Here is a 20,000-nt window from a genome sequence, read left to right as displayed (position 1 = left end):
TCAGATGGACTGTGCAAGACTGAGAGAGGCAGCGGAGGGAGTTCGCCAATCAATCCCGAGGTCGCTCCCTCGCCGCTCATTTTTACGTCATAAATATTAATTACGATTATACATGGAGGATAAACGCATGCAGCAAAACATGATTACGTTACGTTTATAATAGTCATGTTCCTTTCTGATCGATGATAATTGATAATAAATCTATATCAATCTTGCTACATTATTTTGTACTTGTTTTTTTTTTATTTCTTAATTTTTGTATAATCTTAATATATAAATATATAAATCGATAAATATATCATTTTTAAGTTATCTGACGTATTATTATTATTATTAATTATTATTTTTGTATAAATGTGTGATTACTAGTACGGATAGTGTAATAATTTTGTATGTTTATTGAACCAAAAATAAATATTATTGATAAAGAACGAGGACGCTTGAACAAACTATCCGTATCTCCGTTTTAATCTTCATCGTCAACTACAGAGACGGACATTGGCTGCGGTTGTTCAGCCACGCGTAAACTTGGTGGCCCAATAATACTCAACACTACAGGTAACACTATCAATCCATGCCAGAGTCCCAACAAGATCATTAGCAAGAATATCCTAAAAAAGGCTATGAACACGTAGGACTTCGAGAATCCTAGCATTATTACGGCAAACAATGTCGATCCCGCGCCGTATGCAACTGCTGCCCCGATATGTCTGACTGCGATCAATGCCCGGGTTGTACGAGGAGCATCATCGTCATCCTTTCGTAATTCTGTATGCAAGAAAGCATGTGCGACGTGCGCGGCATAATCCACGCTTAAACCGATAGCCAGCTGGAGACCTGCACAAAGGATTCTTATTGAGATAGTCGGCATGAAACTAGCCAATCGACAGCCGAAGATATTCGTTTTGAACAACATTGAAAAGAGAAATTGCTCAAGAGTGACTACTCGGGAATTATTCGCATGTGTTGATAAAAATAATTGAAATATGCACTAATATATAATGATACTCTAATTTTATGCCGATAATATAATGATAAGATAACGAAAATTGATAAGTTTGTTCTTAGTTATTCTCTCTTTGCAGATATTTTTTTATAAGGATTCATCTTTTTTTTATAAGGATAATTTTGCAATATAAGTATCCCTTTTAATTCCTAAACAAAAAGCTTTTATCGAAATGGTAGTGATAATGACGTTTTCATAAATAAATACATTTACAAAGAATTTACTTAATATTTTTATAAAATTTATAAAATTGACATATTACAGTAAAAATAAAATTTTTCGTTATAAAGCACATTTTCTTTGATTTCATCAAATAATTTTTTCTTTGATTATATTTACAGATGTTTTTATCTTTTATAATAAAATATTGAAGCAAAAGAATTACGATTAAACAAAAAATGTACTTACTAATGCTAGAGATCATGTTTATTGGTTGTCCCCAAAAAGTCATAAAGCCACAAACATTTAGCAGTGTAAGAAGTACACTTAGTAAAATCCAAATACAAGTCTGAACTTCAGCAATAAGTACTGCTGTGGTACTCATGACACAAATTAACGCCAATAACAGATTTCGTGATACTTCTTGAGTGATCATTTTATCGGAGGTCCAGGGTCCAAATATTACGCTCCACACTGTGGCGTAACCCTCAATTTTCGCTTCACTCACCAACTGTTTACTATCATCCATTGCTGGAATCCATTGGGAGGGACTCCCAAATCGTTTGTATTTAAAGTCAATGGTTGTTGCTATGATTCGTGGAGCGTTTTTACCACATGTGAAAGTTTCATTGAAAAGAAAATTTCTCTGATATTTACCACCAGTTCCGCTAACAAGAAATTTCGACAAATAGTGGTGAAAATTATCATCTGTAATTTTCGTGGTTTTTAAATCTAAAATAAAAACAAAACGTTTTCTAATTATTTTAAAGTATGCGATTAATTAATAAACAAATTATGTCTTTTAAGAGTAGCTAAAATCTTTGTAAATAGATAGTCTTTTATATAAATATAAATAATAATTTTCATTTTTTTAAATTTTTTCAAAATTAAAATAAAATATTTATATTTTGCTACTTCTAAAATTCAAACAATGTTATCAATGTTATAAATAACCTATGTTATAGAACGTCGACACAAATTTTGCAAATTTAATTGGCCAAGGTTCTATATTTTGAATAAAAGATGCATTCTCTAAGCGTTCTGTTAGAGATATTATCTTAGAGAATTCAGAGGAATAATCAATGTTGTCTCCCATAAGAACGAAAGCTTCATATCCTTGATCGGAGTATTTTTGATCGTTTATAATTGTGAACTGATCTAAGTATGATCCTTTCGGCACCAATAATGCTGGATCAAATCCCTGTTTCAAATGGATCGAGCCCGCGATACTTATCGATATCATTATCAATGTAATTATTATTATAATAATTTTGCCGGGCGTAGTTAATATTGCACGATGGTACAAAACATGTATAAATTTCCAGGAGAATGCATTGCTTGGATCCGATATCTTGGGCGTAAAGTTTTCATGCACGATACATGGTAATATCCCATTTCTTTTTTGTTCTATTCTTCTGGAGTCTATGGTAAAATAAGCAATGAAAAATGTAATTTGGAATAAATATGTTATCAATATGCCCATCGCAGCATAGATGCAAAATGATCGAAGTGAAGGTAATACCTAAAAAAAAAGAGCATTATATAAAAACGTTATGTAGAAAAGAAGCTGGTTTTTTCATAATTATTTTTACGTAAAAGCGAAAAATGCATGATATAAATCAAGGAACTTGACAATTGTATGTATTAATGTATAATTGTACATATTAATGTATATATTGAAGTTGAAAAAATTTATTTCAGTCAAATAAAAAAAGAGAGAGATCATTAATCTATGTTTTTGGGTAAAAATAGAAAAAAGTAAATATTATACATAAAAGAAGAAGATATTTTTGTAAGAAAATATATTATATGATAAAAAATTATTACCCAGGACATTGTTATTCAAAATCATACTTTAGTATTTTATTACAAAATTATGCGAAAGACTCATCACATTATTCAATTAAGAATATTTATCTTTCTTGATTAATAATAATTAATAATTCTTTTATTTAAAATCGATTGTAAGTGTTAGAAATCATTAAATTCATAAATCAATCAAATTATGATAAATATTATGCATTCTTCTGCATGTTATAATGAACTCTATACATACTGTAGTAGCACCAATAAGGAAAGCCACGATGTCGGTAAACGAAGTAATAGTAATAGCAGAACCGGAACGACCTAACGTAAGTCCGATCCTTTCTGTCAGTGATTTACTTAACATTAATTCATCAGTGTGTAATTGTTTCCAATATGCATGAAATACAAAAATATCATCTACTCCAAGACCTAAAAGTAAAAACGGCAAAGATGTATGTATTGGACCGTATGGGATGCCAATTAAAGAGCATATTCCTACTGCAAGTAAAAATGCAGTGCCCACACAGAAAAGCCCAACACTAGTAAGAAGAAACTGCGGGTAAAAGAGAGACAATTCCAATAAATCATCAAATTAGAAGAAAATTTGTATTATACTCATATAATAATTATATTAGAACACATACCCGCAATTCCACCCAATTATATTTCGAAAGTATTGCCAAAACATATAGGAACATTAATGAAACTCCTAAACTCAATTTATCTATGTCTTGAAACATAGTTGTCCCGCTAAGATCTCCATAACTTCGGCCTGCTTCATAATAAAATTCCAACGAGTTATTATTTCTCTCATTTTGCAATTTGTTTGAAAGCTTTTTAGTAAATTCCAGAAAAGCTGATTCCCAAGTTAATACCTCGAATGTTGCCTATGTAAAATGATCGACTTTGATTATAAATTTACTTATGTTATTTTATAAGTCTATAAAATCTTAAATTTACTTATGTTATTTTATAAGTCTATAAAAATTGATCAAATATTTTTAATATTGAACAACAAAAATGAAAGTTTATGAATTAATAATAAAATATAAATAAGAATAAAAATATAAATCATAATCATAATCTTTATAATCACATCTTGATATTATATTTTATATTAATTAACTTTCTGTCAAATTATCTCTATTCTTATAAATCAGATAAAATTAATATAAAAACTAAATCATATATAAATAACATATCATAAAATTTAAATATTTCCGAGCCTAATTCTTTTCGATTTAGTTTAAATATTTCTTTTTTGTTTCTTTTATTTAATTTAATTTTTTTCTTTTTCTAAAACAATTAGATATAGCTTAATTTATAGTAAAGTTTAAGATTTTGTAAATGATATTCATTCAGCATTAAGATATTTATTAATAAATACATGATTTAGCTTAATCTAAATTCATCTTACCCAATCAGCAGTTCCCGCGTTGTTTCCACTTTTATCCATGTCCACATCGAGATATTTAATGTGAACCATCAATTGCGTCTTTATAGCTGTTGCTGCAATAATTCTACCTTTTTCATCCAAAGTTATGCCTCCAAGAAGTTCACTGAAATTCATGGAATGACCCAATGTAGGACTGAGTTTTATTGTATTTATCTTTTTAATAATTTCTTCTGTAGAATCTTGTTTAATTTTAGCACTATCAAAATTCCATATGTCTAAAATACTGAACATAAGGCAAGTCTTAGGCAGGCTATTAATTACGTCGCAATAGAATTTAATATCAGCATGAATAGCAGGTTCAAACGAAGTTTGATTAATTCTTGAAGTAACATCATCGTCAAAAAAATCATCTCCTGAAAGAGGATCTTCTCTTTTTGTTCTATGCGTATAGCCAGCAATGGAAGGAATCCTATGAATAAAAATTTGTATATTAATACTATAATTTTTTTTCTTGCAAATAAATACATATTTAATACAAATTTAATACACAAAAATCCCCTTTTTGTTATAATAATGAAAAATAAAATGAGATATTTTTATGAAATTAATTAATATAATTATTAAGTAAATAAATCTTTTGGATTAAAGTCTCAATTTATATAAGTTTAATACTATAATATTAATATATAAAATGCTATAATATTTATCAAAATATACAGAGTTTTAATGTAATTATTTAAATTTCATATCCGTTATACCTACTTCATACAAACATCGGTCCAAGAAATCTTCTCAATTGGTGTTTGAATAGAGATTATTTGTTTAGTTATTTCATTTAACTGCAATATAAAAAATATATTTTGTAATTATTGAAAAGAGTACTATTAATTAATTTTTCATTTCTGTAATTATTAACATCTCATATATAATTGAAAATTATAAAAAAAAGTATCGCATTATATATTTACCCTAATAAGCGCTTCTTGTTCTAAGACATTGTCACCAGTCAAAATAAATGTTTGGATTCGTAAACCCTCTTTAATATGTGACATTAGCCATTCAGTATCTAATGCAAAGTCAGAGTCTGGCGAAGACCAAAGCTTCACAGGATTTTTCTCCTGTCGAAAACGAAACAATCCAGAGAGACAGAGTAATATTACAATAGAACATCCTAATAACCAGTTGTATGGATTTTGAGCGACACGCATTCCCAGCCTATATCAAGATAAAAGCATTCTGTTATTAAATATTGTATATGTAGATTAATTTTTTGACTTTAAGATCAAAGTTTACCGATAGAAAAAATGTTCCACCCCCTTAGATAAGCGTTCTGGTATGTTATGCCAAAATTTATGATACAATTGCTCTTTAGCACGATTCTCGTGCAGCTCCATTATTTCCTTAGTCATAATAAAGGACAATAACAATGATACTATAATTGCATAAAAAAATCTAATGACTATGCTTGTACAAGAGAGGCTACTTTATGCAGATGCATTTATATTCTATTTTCCTGAGCAGGTAATATAGATGTGCATAGCCTGAGCAGGTAATATAGATGTGCATATGACGATAGAATGATTGTGCATTAATTATTATAGTAAATTTTGCGTAATAATCAAGTAATTTTATTACGCATCATTTTATATCAGACGCATTTGATTTCACATTATAACCTCATTAAATAGCGGTACATGATCAGTTCCAGTTTTTTATCGAGTTACATTGCTAATTATAAAAGGTTATTAAATGTCACAGATAAATATCCGTCCGTGTCACAGATAAAGATCGTTTGAAATAAAAACTTGCATAATAACTCTTTCATTATGCAACGACTTTTTGTGGGTATAAACCATTTGCACTCTTCTACACTAAGACTGACTAGGAACCTTTGATCTCTTGTTCTGGATTTGCATTTATATCTCTCATTCAAACATAAACAATTCTATCGAATAAAACGATCTTTTATCCGAACATAATTGCTGTTTATTATGGCTGTGTTCCAAAATTCACTGCTAGTACTGAAAATCTATAGTATAAGTAACGTAAGCTATAGATTTTCAGTAGTGGCAGTGAATTTTGGAACGCAGCCCATCTGACGATATATTACTTCTGTTCAACCTGTCAATCGCGGCATGATTCTCATTCAATCGGAATACACTTAATAATAACTGAAAAATATATTTTTTCTTGACTCTTTCGCTTTAATAATATTTGAAACAAAATTTGTATTTCTTTCTAAAGAAATATGCTTATATATTTTATTGAAGTTCCTTTTCTATAGTTTTTTACACTTTGCTAAAAATAGATCGAAGCCGAATATACATATATAAGGTATATTTTTTTTTATTCTTAAAGTTTCTAACGTGCACACTAAAAAGGAGATAGATTTATATATGTATTATTTAGAAGTTGGAGAGAAAGAGAGAAGAGACGAAAAGTCAATCAAGAATAAAAAAGAACGAACCTATGTTCATATACATCGGAAAAGCACCTAGTTCGATCTAATGCAGATAAAATTTAAGTTACTTACCCTGGGCTGAAACGATCACGTGATCAATTTAGGGATCGAAATAATCGGCGCGCGTAACGTTTTTGAAACAGTAATTGTGTGCACGTTAACGAGAGTTACACGAGTCTGTTGTTAGAAATTTTATCTCAATCGTTGTCATCGAAGCAACGTCCGTGATTATTAAAATCAGTGACATCATACGGACCGGTTCAATTTATATGGAAATTAAGTACTTATCTTATATATATTAGTATTAATTAAGTATTTATCTTGTATATATTATCGAGAAACTTGTTTGAGCTATTTGACGATTTTTTCTCAGTAAAAATGAAGGCCATCATTTTTTGCATGTTCCCGATTTTTGTCATCATATATCTTTGCAATTAAGCCTTAAATTAAAACTCAACTAAAGTAAACTCTATTTAAAATTAATCGAAGAATGTGGTTTTGTTAATATTTTATTTCTACAAAGCTTAGTTTACGAAAAATCCCTTATTTCCAATCACTTATAATTCGAAAATTATTAGTGCCTCGACATTTTCGTTGAGGAAAAATAATCGTCTTTAGATGATCCCAGGAATCTGTCTTTGAAAGATTGATTATGAGTTTTGGGACACTCTGTATATATACATATATATATATATATATATATATATATATATATATATATATATATATATATATATACGCAAATCTCGAAAAGGAAAGGTTTTTCAAAAAAATGTTTCAGATAAAAGTTTTATGATTTCAAGGGGGGCATAAGATAGTGGCAATTATTTGACTTTAGACAGTCGTTTGAAAATCACATGAAGGTCATCTTTAATTTTTTAAACGGAACCCTCTATTTTTTATTGCTTATACTTCTAGCTTATTTCGAGAGCTTTCCCAAACACTATAATAAAGTATTTTTTCATTGAGTATTTTTCGAGTTATGAGACTTGAAGTAATTTCTTAATTTTACATAAATCATAAAATATCCAGTAAAATATTCATTTTTCGATTATCTTTTCTTAATACTTTTATGTACAACAGAATGAGAGGATTCAATTATGTTATGTATTTTCTTCACCAATTGATTCTTCTCATTATTTTGTATATAAAAATATTAAGGTAAGATAATCGAAAAATGAATATTTTACTAGATATTTTATGTTTTATATAAAATTAAGAAATTATTTCAAGCCTCATAACTCGAAAAGTACTCAATGAAAAAATATTTTATTATAGTGTTTTAGAAAGCTCTCGAGATAAGTTATAAGAATAAGTAATAAAAAATAGAGAATTCCGTTTAAAAAATTAAAGGTAATCTTCATATGACATTCAAAAAATTATTCAATGACTTATGTCCTTCTTCGAGTCAAATAACTTTTGTCTGAAATATTTGTTTCTACAATCAAAAATAAGAAAATTATTGAGGTGGATATCTTAAAATGATTCACTCTGTATATAAGATATATTTATATTATCATTTATACGTCATTATATCACAATCTTTTTATAAATTATGCAGAATTATACTTTTTTTATTAGACTTTTTTTTTCCGAGTATGATTTTGCATTCAACGGAGTTATATAAATATCTTGATATAATTTTTTATATAAATAATAATTATATATATATATATATATATATATATATATATAATATCTACACAATCATATATAATTATATATCTACACAATTATATATAATTGGATATAAACTATTGTTTTTCCCGAGGAATATGTACTCATTATGTTTCTTCATAGCGTACGCGACGAGATACATAATAAAATATTATTGTTTTCTCACATTATGCAGAATGTTAATATTAATGATAATGTCATATGAGATCACATTTGGTGGTATATTATGTGCGACATATCGCTACTTTCGCTACCTGCATATGACTATTTGTTATTAACGGTTTTCTATAATTTGTATTTTCACATGATTAATGATAAATAAATAATTCATTTTTATTTACATGCCCGTACTTCAATCTAATATTACATGTAGAAAAATCATATGAACAATAACATTAATGGTAATATGATTTGGAAAGTAAAGTGTTATAATTTTTTGTGTATAAAATATTTAAAAAATTCTGTGTCACATATAATATTATTTTGTGTGTTTTATTACTATAGGAAAACGTTAAATTCATTTTTTTTGGTTACAATTAATAAATAAGATTAATATGCGAACAAAATATCAAATGTTTTACTACTGTTTAATGCAATTAAATAAAGAGTATAAATATACTGTAGGATAATCATCGCAATTTTTAATTTAAAGTTGTGTATCACATATTGAAAAACAAGCAATCTCTTATCTTTTTCACTTTGATTTTATAATATTTAAGACATAATTAACTCTCTGAGAAAGATAATTTAATTTAAAAAAAGATTTAGAAAAAACGAATTTAATTTAAAAAAAAAGATAATTAAAAAAAACTATTTATAAAAAACTTTTTATTAATATTTATTATTTAATTTATATTATTATTTATATATATTATTATTTAATATTTATTTAAAAAAATAAAATTATAACAATAATATTTATTATTATAGAAAAGATATACATAAAATTATAACAATAATATTTATTATTATATTTATTATTATAGAAAAGATATTTGGATATTTTAACCACATTACAGCCACACATTACTCTCTAAAAGTGAATCAGTGTATTATCACTGATTTACAATATTGTATTTATAATTGCTTGTAATCAGTGACTATTTACTGTTTTTTTCAGTGAAGAGATAATATTCAGAGATGATAATTCACTTTTAGAGAGTACAAGTAGAAAATTGTTCGCGGATGAACGCGATTTTACATAGCAACAAAGTGAGAAAACGCGCACAAAAGAAATTTGGACACACGCAATTTTTTAGTTTGATTTTTAAGTTTTTCAGACATCACAGATTTCCATAGAAATATATTTACTTAATAATTCACTTCCTTTCTAATAATCAAAAAGAACTGAAAGCGTTGAAAGTGCGAGCGCGAATTAATAACTAAGCGGTTTTACAAAAGCGGTTTTCTTGCGGCGCGTGCAGAAATTTTTGCGAGATTGCGTAACATTTCTTTCCAATCTTTTACGTTGCGATTAAGAGGTTTTTTTGCAAATAATTTTCATGATTTAGCGGTGACCAGTGGCCTAAAGAGCGCCACGTATAAAATAGGCCGCTGATAACGCGTCGATTATCACAATATTGCTACACTGAACTATCTGACTGGAATGGGAACTGCTATGCTAAATATATAAACGAATATCGAGCTTGAGATAGATAGATTTTCAAGATTAAGTGTCTCCCTCTAAGTGATACGCATCTTTACACATGCGCACATCTTGGATAAGCAGATCTAAAAATCAAAGTGAGAATACCTAGTCTTGACGAATGTTCTCTCTTGCCTTGCCAAAGGCTATTTAATTCACATTCCAGTTTATATACAATCCAGCAGTGCCGTGAGCATAGCTTTTCGAGTGGCTGATTGACAATCAGCTGATTACAAAATCGTGCGGTCGGGCCCGTGTACTATTTTTATTTCAATGACTTGTTAGCTTTATTATAATATACTTTATTATAATATATTTATTATAATATACGCACAGAACATTGCAGCAATTTTGTGACAATATTGCAATGTTGTTGAAATATTAGTATTATAATATTATAGCAATAGTAATAATATTGTTGCAATATTCTGTTCTGTATGGAAATGTTTATAACATACATTTCTTTCGCGAAAGAAAAACTCGAGTTGACAAAAGCGGTTGGATTTTCGTGGCAAACAGAAAAGTCAAGAAAGTTCTGAAAAGACGTGACTTTCGAATCTGATCGAATAATTACATATTGTTCTTTGAATTACATTTACGAGCAAATATACAAATTTTATGTAATTATCTAAAAATTCTAATTATATTGTAGAAGTCGAGCGACTTTTCTGTTTCAAAAATATTTTTTTTCGCAAATATAAATGTCATATATATCTATAAAATGTAAATATATTAAATAAAGGAAAAAGCTTTAAAAAAAAATTGCGCTTTAGCGACTTATCATCAAGTCAGTCTTGATTGAATTGCCGTTGACAGAGACTGAGAAACTACTATAATTATCTATTTAATAAGAGTTGTTTTTTTCAAAATCAAGAACTTTACATTATACCATAAAAATATTACATATGTAAATTGCATATGTAAAACATACAACATATTAAATGTAAAACAACATAATAGCTCTTTTTTTTAGAATTTTTTAGAAATAATTGATCCATTATATAATCACAACACATATGTAGGATGTTGGATTTAGCGGTCGGTTGTCGCGCGTCTCTCCTTATACTCTCCTATCACTTATACTACTATCACGTGTAACGTGTGTTTCGTTATTATTGGTCGATACCAACAATCGATACCGAATAACGAAACACACGTTACATGTGCGAGCAAGGAGAGTATAAGGAGAAACGCGCGAGCGAGAATGTATCGAGTGTGCGAGAAGTAAGGACAGAAAAGACAGTGCGATAGATATTGAGCATGAGGGAAAGAGAGTTCTATGAATTTTTGTCTCGTTTTTGTCTCGTATAGCCTGTTATATATATATATTTTATACCGAATTTTAATTTAATAAAACACTGATTCTACACATATGACTACTTGTATGTAATATTCCTGATTATTTTTATTATTTTATATTCTTATCTTTCGCAAGAGGAATTTTATAAATTGTGTTGCATTATTTTTATAGACAGAAAATTAATGACAATATGACTTTCGGTTAATCGCCATAACATTTTATTTTTACTAATAGCAAAATACATGTATAATGAGATATTAATACACATTTTTATACTTTTTATTTGGATAAAAAGAATTTGGATTTAAAATAAATTAAATTTATTTATATATATTTATACATAAATTTTATTTAAAATAAATATTACGCATTATACGCGATTTACATAAAACAAATATTATTTTTTTATATAATCAAATTTTTTTTAAGGAAAATATCAATTTTAGTTATTTTATATTCAGTATTTAGATTTATACTTATTATTAGAAAGATATTTAGTTTATTAAAGGGGATATTTTTATATTATCTTATCTATTTTTAAAAATAATTGATCTATGAACTTACGTAGATATCAAAACAAATGTATATTTATATAGCTGGTTATTGATTATTGATTTTTATTTATGACAGAAGAATTTTATCGCGGAGACCAGCAGTTATATCTTATCGGATTACTTCGCTACAATCATTGACTAAAATTCCAAGTTTTAACAAAAAATTGCTGAGCGCTAGACATGAAAAAAATTGTGTTATAAGTATAATCTGTGTTTTTTTAATCTTTAAATCATACTAGCTTAGTTTTTACATTAGAGTTGTAGATAATACATTAATTCTTTCACAGATTAAACAAGATTGAATTGAAAAAAGGGAGAATAGGAAAAAGAGAAAGAGGGGAGTCACAAAAATGAATAAAAAAAAATAATTTAGTAAAATATAATAGAAAGTATATTTAAGAGAATGTACAATTTTTAGTTCAAACTCATCACATGCGATTGCTTAGTATCTTTTAAAAATTAATGTACAAATATTTGTCATAATCGATAAAATCTGTAATTGAAAAATTCAAAATAATATTAATTTGACATAAATAGAGATTTCGATTTTACATCTTTCACAAGAAATTTCATCATATATTTAAATTTCACAAGAAATTTCATCATATATTTAAATTTCACAAGAAATTTCATCATATATTTAAATTCATTATTGCGGCCTAATAGAATCGTGAATAAAATTTGCATAAGAAATCGTGTCGAAGATTTGTTAAAATTTCTGATAATTATAAAAACTAAATTTATCTAATCGTTATCTAATCGAACTTCCATCAAATCGCAAATTATCTAATTACATAACATTAATTAAAATATATAACAAAAAGTAATGATATCTCTATAAGCAACTTAAGAAATTGAGCACACGTAATTTCATTGAATAAATCATTATATTAATTTCTAAAATATATAAAATATGAAAATCAAATAAATAGAATAGTAAAATAAAATCTTTATTTGGTAGTTAATTGAGATTCACAATTATATAAATTTTGTTCGTCATGCAATTAGGTATTGTTAAAGAAGTAATAAGGAATAAATGACAAAAAATAATGAAAATATTTGTCTTATCAAAAGTGTCACATAGTAATTACGCATATAATTATGTATGATTTAATCAATTACATATTTTTTTCTTTCAAAATATAAATCTTGCGATAAAATATGCTTGTAATAAAATATCTTATACTAATCTACAAAAATTATTTTATAACATAATTAATATCATAAAAATCTCTTCATCTCTTGTTTTTAACTAAATCAATTTTGGAATAGTAATAGTCATAATCGATAAAATCTGTAATTGAAAAATTCAAAATAATATAAATTTGACATAAATAGAGATTTCGATTTTACATCTTTCACAAGAAATTAATTCATCATATATTTAAATTCATTATTGCGGCCTAATAGAATCATGAGTAAAATTTGCATAAGAAATCGTGTCGAAGATTATATTAAAATTTTTGATAATTATAAAAACTAAATTTATTTAGTCGTTTACAAGTCGTTTAATTTATATATGCACAATAATTGCAGTGTATCTCACTGCAATTATTGTGCATATATAAATTAAAATGCAATATAAAATCATAGATGAATAATGCTTCCAAAGAGGAGACATTTGTAGAAGTTGCATATGCACCAAAGTATATAAAATACTGATTAATGCGAAACCTGGTATTAAAATCTTTACCATAGAATTACATGTTTCGACATTTAACCAAAGCGGCGTAAAAATTATAAAAGGAAGAACCGTCTCGAGATCTTTTCGATGAGCGCTCCGTATGCGACTCACATCAGGATGACCATCGCCAGTTGGACATAAAATTATGCTTGATTTTTCTTTCATCCACATTCTGTCTTCTTCACTATGGATCACCTACGTAACAAATAAAATTACACATAAAAGCAATTAGATTGGAACATAATTTTAATTAACTCATATAATGAATACTTTTTCTTATTAATATATAAAAATCAGATTTATTTATCATATTTCTACAATGATTTTTATATAACATTTTTACATAATATTTTAATAAAAAAAAAATACATGGCGCGTGAGAGACGCGAGATTGACAGAACAACGAATGTGAAAATTTATCTGGAACAAAAATGTCCCATTTGTCATTCTACCGAGAGTTTTACCACAAAAGAAAAAGATTTTAATTGACTGTGCGCGCTTGAAAGCTTTTATTTCGTACACACAAGTTGTTCTTTCATTTTTTATTTTATATATGTCATACATGATAAAATACTACATTTGAGAAAAAGATCTATTTTTAGATTATAGCAAAGTTTAATTTCAAATTTTCCGAAACTGATTTAATTTACATTCCAATCTAGATATATGCCAGATTCCTATATCGAGATAATAATTCAAAAGCTAATTGAAATTTTAGCATAGACTTTCGTTGTATTTTATAATTTTTGAAAGAGAATTATGATTTAATTTAACATTCTGTTTTGCTACTTTATGTGTACGTATGTTTAATTAATTTAAAAGAAAAATTTGCCACTATTGCATTAAAATTTAATAATAATGATTTGTAAGTACTCTTAAATAATGAAAGAAAATTTTTTATAATAATTTTATAATAATTTTTTATAATAAATTTTTATTAATATTATTTGAAGAATGATTGAAAATCGTTACATGTATACATACATACATATATATATATATATATATATATATATATATATATATAATTTATCTATGTATCAATACATCAATACATTTCTTTATTAAGCACATAATATTTTTTTATATTATATATATGCCATCATCATTCGAATATATTACTTGGAAAAGAGAATCTAACATAATTTTGCTCAAATTAACTCAATATTAATTTATAAAAATATTTTTATATAATAACATAAATAATAATAGATCTTATTATACATAATTATATTAGATATAATTATATATAAAATTATATATAAATCTTTTTTCCCCAGATATATATGTAAGATTTAAATACTTTCGTTTACTTTACTTTTTTTTATTTTATGTTTAAAGCAAATAATTCCAAAAAAATATAAATATATATTTAAATTTTATTTTCGTTTAAATAAAAATTGAAACCTCAGTGTGTAATGTGATGATATACTGCATATTTTATTAACTCGAATTATGTTGATATTTAATAATGTACGATCTTGTGTATCTTCGGGATTAGTTGACATATTTGTTTTGTTTTTTTTTTTGTTGAGATATCTTCAAGATTTATTGACACATTGTTCTGTGTTTCACAGAAAACCACTAAATGCAAATATAGCATGTGAATAAATATCAAGAATAAAGTATTATTGTTGCGTGATTAAAGTATTAATAGCAAGTATAATTAACTACTATTTTCCTTATTTTTTTCTCTATTCTTCAAAAAATTTCTGCATAATAAATTGCGTTCAATTTATATTAACTAGAATTCATATTTCTTTTTTTTAATAATAATATATTTTATAAAATAGCTGAATAATAATATCATAATTTAGAATATTTATTTTTCTTTTAATAATATATTTTATAGAAGAATAGTCGAATAATAATATGATCTAAAATAAAAATTAATTTTTGATTAAATCACTATTACAATGATATATTGAGACTTTCGAATCTGTATGAATTAGTGAACAATTAACATACAGGACAATAATTAGCTGTCAACCAACAACTGTTTACAAAATAGATAAAGTCATACCATTTGTATTGCGGATTTAAAATTCGAAAGTATCGAGTAATAGGTAGCGTTTATAGTTATTATATGTTAATTAAATTGTCATGTTTATTGTAATGTTAATCCATATGTCCCATCCATCCATTAATTATAATTAATTACAGTTTTTGATACTCATAATTTGTATTTATTCTAATATTATTACATATTTAACTGCTCTACAAACATATTATATGAAGTATATTTTGTATCGGAAGTAAATTCATAATTATCATGTTATTAACAGACACTGGAAATATCGAAATTTGATCGGACGAGGATGTTAATTTTCATGATTATCATAGTATTAACAATCATCGACAATGTCGAGTAAAGTTTCTTGATTGTTAAATGGCGATATTATATTATGCATATATAAATAATGTTGAAAATATCGAATCGAAAGTGAGACCAATTAATATACACGATTGTAATTTTACAATCAATTTATATTCCTATGTGAAAAGAAATCTCTTCCAATAAACGCTAACAATTGCAAAATAAAGCGTCCAATTAATAAATAAATTTTATTAGTTTCATAAGTATAATAAATTTGTTTGACATTTGATATATTACTGCACTTTATCATTTTCATATATCATATTAAAGAAGATGAGACACATTCAAAAATCAAAAACTATAAAAATATATAATTAAAAATGCAATAGCATATAAAAAATAATATTATACACGTATCTTATAATTATACGTATCTTATATATACGTTACTTATAATTTGTGTCAATCTGTTTTAATTAAACATTTATATGTTGTTATTTAATGCCGTGTTATATTTGATTTGATTGTGTAATTGATTTAACATTTCTTATATATCTATTTTATATTCTTATATATCTATTTTAAAATATGTTAAATAGTTCATGTATTGCTGTAGTTCTAAAATATATATATATATATATATATATTTTTTTTTTTTTTAGAACTACAGCAATACATGATATTATATATATATATATATATATATATATATATATATATATATTAGAACTACAGCAATACATGATATTATATATATATATATATATATGTATATATATATATATATATATATATATATATATATATATATATATATATTAGAGTTATTTCGTAAGCATTAAAATGAACATAGTTTTAATTAACTTTTTCTAAATCTTTTCAGGTAAATATTGAAAAAAATAAAATAAATTATCTTTATTTATAAAAAGTGATATCAAATGATATAGTACTTTAATCTTCGTATAAAGATTAAAAACTAATTTTGAATACATATATAATAAATAAATTGATTAATTTTTTGATGTATGTTTATTGCTCTGCTCTTATATATATATATATATATATATATATATATATATATATACATACACACACATACAGGATGTCCCAGTTATCTTCCGTCATCTTTCAAAGACAGATTCCTGGAATCATTTGAAGACGATTTTTCCTCAGTGAAAATATTTTATTGAAGTTCCTTTTCTATAGTTTTTTACACTTTGCTAAAAATAGATCGAAGCCGAATATACATATATAAGGTATATTTTTTTTTATTCTTAAAGTTTCTAACGTGCACACTAAAAAGGAGATAGATTTATATATGTATTATTTAGAAGTTGGAGAGAAAGAGAGAAGAGACGAAAAGTCAATCAAGAATAAAAAAGAACGAACCTATGTTCATATACATCGGAAAAGCATCTAGTTCGATCTAATGCAGATAAAATTTAAGTTACTCACCCTGGGCTGAAACGATCACGTGATCAATTTAGGGGTCGAAATAATCGGCGCGCGTAACGTATTTGAAACAGTCTCAATAATTGTGTGCACGCTAACGAGAGTTACACGAGTCTGTTATTAGAAATTTTATCTCAATCATTGTCATTGAAGCAATGTCCGTGATTATTAAAATCAATGACAACATCATACGGATCGGTTCAATTGATATGGAAATTAAGTATTTATCTTATATATATTAATCGAGAAACTTGTTTGAGCTATTTGACGATTTTTTCTCAGTGAAAATGATGAAGGCCATCATTTTTTGCATGTTCCCGATTTTTGTCATCATATATCTTTGCAATTAAGCCTTAAATTAAAACTCAACTAAAGTAAACTCTATTTAAAATTAATCGAAGAATATGGTTTCGTTAATATTTTATTTCTACAAAGCTTAGTTTATGAAAAACCGTTATTTTCAATTACTTATAAAACCGTTATTTTCAATTACTTATAATTCGAAAATTATTAATGCCTCGACATTTTCATTGAGGAAAAATCGTCTTCAGATGATCCCAGGAATCTGTCTTTGAAAGATGACGGAAGATAACTGGGACACCCTGTATATATATATATAAGAGTAGAGCAATGAAAATACAAAAAATTAATCAATTTATTCATTATATATGTATTCAAAACTAGTTTTTAATCTTTATACAAATATTAAAGTACTATATCATTTGGTATCACTTTTTATGAACAAAGACAATTTATTTTTTTATTTTTTTCAATATTTACCTGAAAATATTTAGAAAAAGTTAATTAAAACTATGTTCATTTTAATGCTTACGAAATAATTCTAAGATATATATTCTGATATATGTATATATCCATATAGAATATACACAATATATATATAAAACAATTGCATTAAACATAATGAGTAAAATGAATAAAAATATGCATATAAAAATATGCTCTATTTTGTGCTGATAATTAGTTCTCTAGACCATCTAGACTTTCTTAGAGAATCAGGCATAAACCGCAAAAATTGAATTTAATCACAAATGAATATAAGTATAGTTTGAATGTTTGAAAATTTTACCTGTTCCCTAACTCGTATTTGTCCAGTAAACCAAGTCAACAACATCATCTTCAGTACAAGCACACACGACCACCAAGCGTATATAGACCACCATAGCTCATAACTTTTCGTTTCATTTCCAGTAGCATTCGCTAACATTGTTTCTGTCTCAATCTTATTTGCTTAACGTTCTCTGAACGACCGTAGGAAAAACACGTTAACCGTTCATTCTTATCTGAACCGGTTCTTCATTAGCAAACCAAATGCATGAGGCAATGGGTAACCCGACGCGAAGCAAGCGAGCGGAAAAATTTAAACGTAAGCATTTTTACCAGATATCGAGATACGTATTTTGAATTAAAATATAAATCATATAAATCATTAAAAATATTTAAATTTTTAATCAGTTCAATTAATTACAACATTATGCTAATAAAAATGTATGGCTTATCTTCTCTTAATTGATAGAAAGTATTATCTAATAGAATCAGTGTTATCATTAGAAAAATATCAATACTCACTAATAATCGCGCATATTCATTAATAGTCTCAGTTATAAGTTAAAAATATAATACTGCAAATCTCTCTTATTGAAAAAATTAGTTTGTAATAACGATTCCAATCAATAATATTTTAAAAGTCTTTTATTAGAATATTACATACTAAAATAAATTTATAGCAATACATTTTGTTGAAGAAAAATGAAATTTGATTAAGAAATTTGAATAAGAATTTTATTCGTTTTTTATAAATTTATATCACATATTAAAGAGTAAAAAAATTGTCATATATATATATATGATAAAAATATAACATAAATGTAATATATAATCTTGAATTCCAATATTAATATTTTATTTCAGATATATATATGTAATAGCTCCTCAAAAAATAGAAATTAAAAAAATATAAAAAAAAGTTTTCAAAACTACATCTTCTAAATATATATATGATTATTACTGATTTTTCAGTGAAATTTCACATAAGACATAAGATGGAGAAATAAATTATAAATATTTTTATTGTAAATCAACGAAATATTCTTTTTAATATCACTACTTTAATAAGTGATATTTTCATCAGTTCAGTTTAAGAGAATTCAACAAAAGCATAAATAGCTTTGAAATCTCGCAAAGCTTGATCTTAAAAACAAAAGGATTTTGTTGGTTAATCGGATTAGTTGGATAAGATCTATCCTTTTAAACAAGCAGTTTCTTTCTTACAATTAAACCATCAAAAACAATGTATATAACTAGAATCACAATAATAAGGATACTTATAAAAGGAAAAGTTTTGAAAATTACACCAAATAAGAAATCATGATTTTTCACAATAAAGATTTTATCTCGTTAATTATGAGTATATTACAAGTTTATTTTATAACAGCTTATGTAGTAATATTTAATTCCATGGGAAAAATAATTCGTTAATTATAAATTCACATATTTTTCACGCCTTATTTAAATAAAATTCAAAT

General features: G+C 25.8%; 2 protein-coding genes across 7 annotated transcripts; both read right to left on the bottom strand.

Moving 5' to 3' along the window:
* Nucleotides 1-445: 445 nt before the first annotated feature.
* LOC105255275 (NPC1-like intracellular cholesterol transporter 1) lies at nt 446-17,564 on the bottom strand. 6 transcript variants are annotated; one of them, XM_011264454.2, is made up of 10 exons: nt 17,461-17,564; nt 5,661-5,767; nt 5,336-5,582; nt 5,130-5,206; nt 4,389-4,836; nt 3,616-3,858; nt 3,222-3,524; nt 2,120-2,687; nt 1,415-1,897; nt 446-837 (listed from the first exon to the last, which is right to left on the bottom strand). In XM_011264454.2, the coding sequence occupies exons 2-10, from the start codon at nt 5,759-5,761 to the stop codon at nt 467-469; spliced, it is 2,841 nt and encodes a 946-aa protein (XP_011262756.1). In that variant the 5' UTR covers nt 5,762-5,767; nt 17,461-17,564; the 3' UTR covers nt 446-466. The 6 variants fall into 6 exon arrangements, with proteins under 6 accessions (XP_011262756.1, XP_011262757.1, XP_025267642.1 ...); XM_011264455.3 differs by lacking the exon at nt 17,461-17,564 and adding an exon at nt 9,817-10,111; XM_025411857.1 differs by lacking the exon at nt 17,461-17,564 and adding an exon at nt 6,901-7,111 and having other exon boundaries at nt 5,661-5,799.
* LOC105255277 lies at nt 13,503-18,750 on the bottom strand. Its single transcript, XM_011264460.2, has 2 exons — nt 18,545-18,750; nt 13,503-13,883 (listed from the first exon to the last, which is right to left on the bottom strand). Exons 1-2 carry the CDS (start codon nt 18,680-18,682, stop codon nt 13,518-13,520), a joined length of 504 nt encoding a protein of 167 aa, XP_011262762.1. The 5' UTR covers nt 18,683-18,750; the 3' UTR covers nt 13,503-13,517.
* Between the last annotated feature and the right edge of the window lie 1,250 nt (nt 18,751-20,000).

The sequence above is a fragment of the Camponotus floridanus genome, unplaced genomic scaffold (assembly GCF_003227725.1).
Source record: "Camponotus floridanus strain SB8 unplaced genomic scaffold, Cflo_v7.5 scaffold44, whole genome shotgun sequence".
NCBI classification, from domain to species: Eukaryota; Metazoa; Arthropoda; class Insecta; order Hymenoptera; family Formicidae; genus Camponotus; species Camponotus floridanus.
This window is presented reverse-complemented; position numbering and strand designations above follow the sequence as displayed.

What these genes read in the sequence shown, in the direction of transcription:
- LOC105255275 (XM_025411857.1), bottom strand. Translation starts at nt 5,776, where the DNA reads ATGACTAAGGAAATAATGGAGCTGCACGAGAATCGTGCTAAAGAGCAA. An exon ending in TCCTTATTGGTGCTACTACA is followed by an intron (nt 2,688 to 3,221) that starts GTATGTATAGAG and finishes CTTTTTTTTTAG; the next exon opens with GTATTACCTTCACTTCGATC. An exon ending in AAACATGATCTCTAGCATTA is followed by an intron (nt 838 to 1,414) that starts GTAAGTACATTT and finishes TCCTTTGTGCAG; the next exon opens with GTCTCCAGCTGGCTATCGGT.
- LOC105255277 (XM_011264460.2), bottom strand. Translation starts at nt 18,682, where the DNA reads ATGTTAGCGAATGCTACTGGAAATGAAACGAAAAGTTATGAGCTATGG. An exon ending in AAATACGAGTTAGGGAACAG is followed by an intron (nt 13,884 to 18,544) that starts GTAAAATTTTCA and finishes TTTGTTACGTAG; the next exon opens with GTGATCCATAGTGAAGAAGA.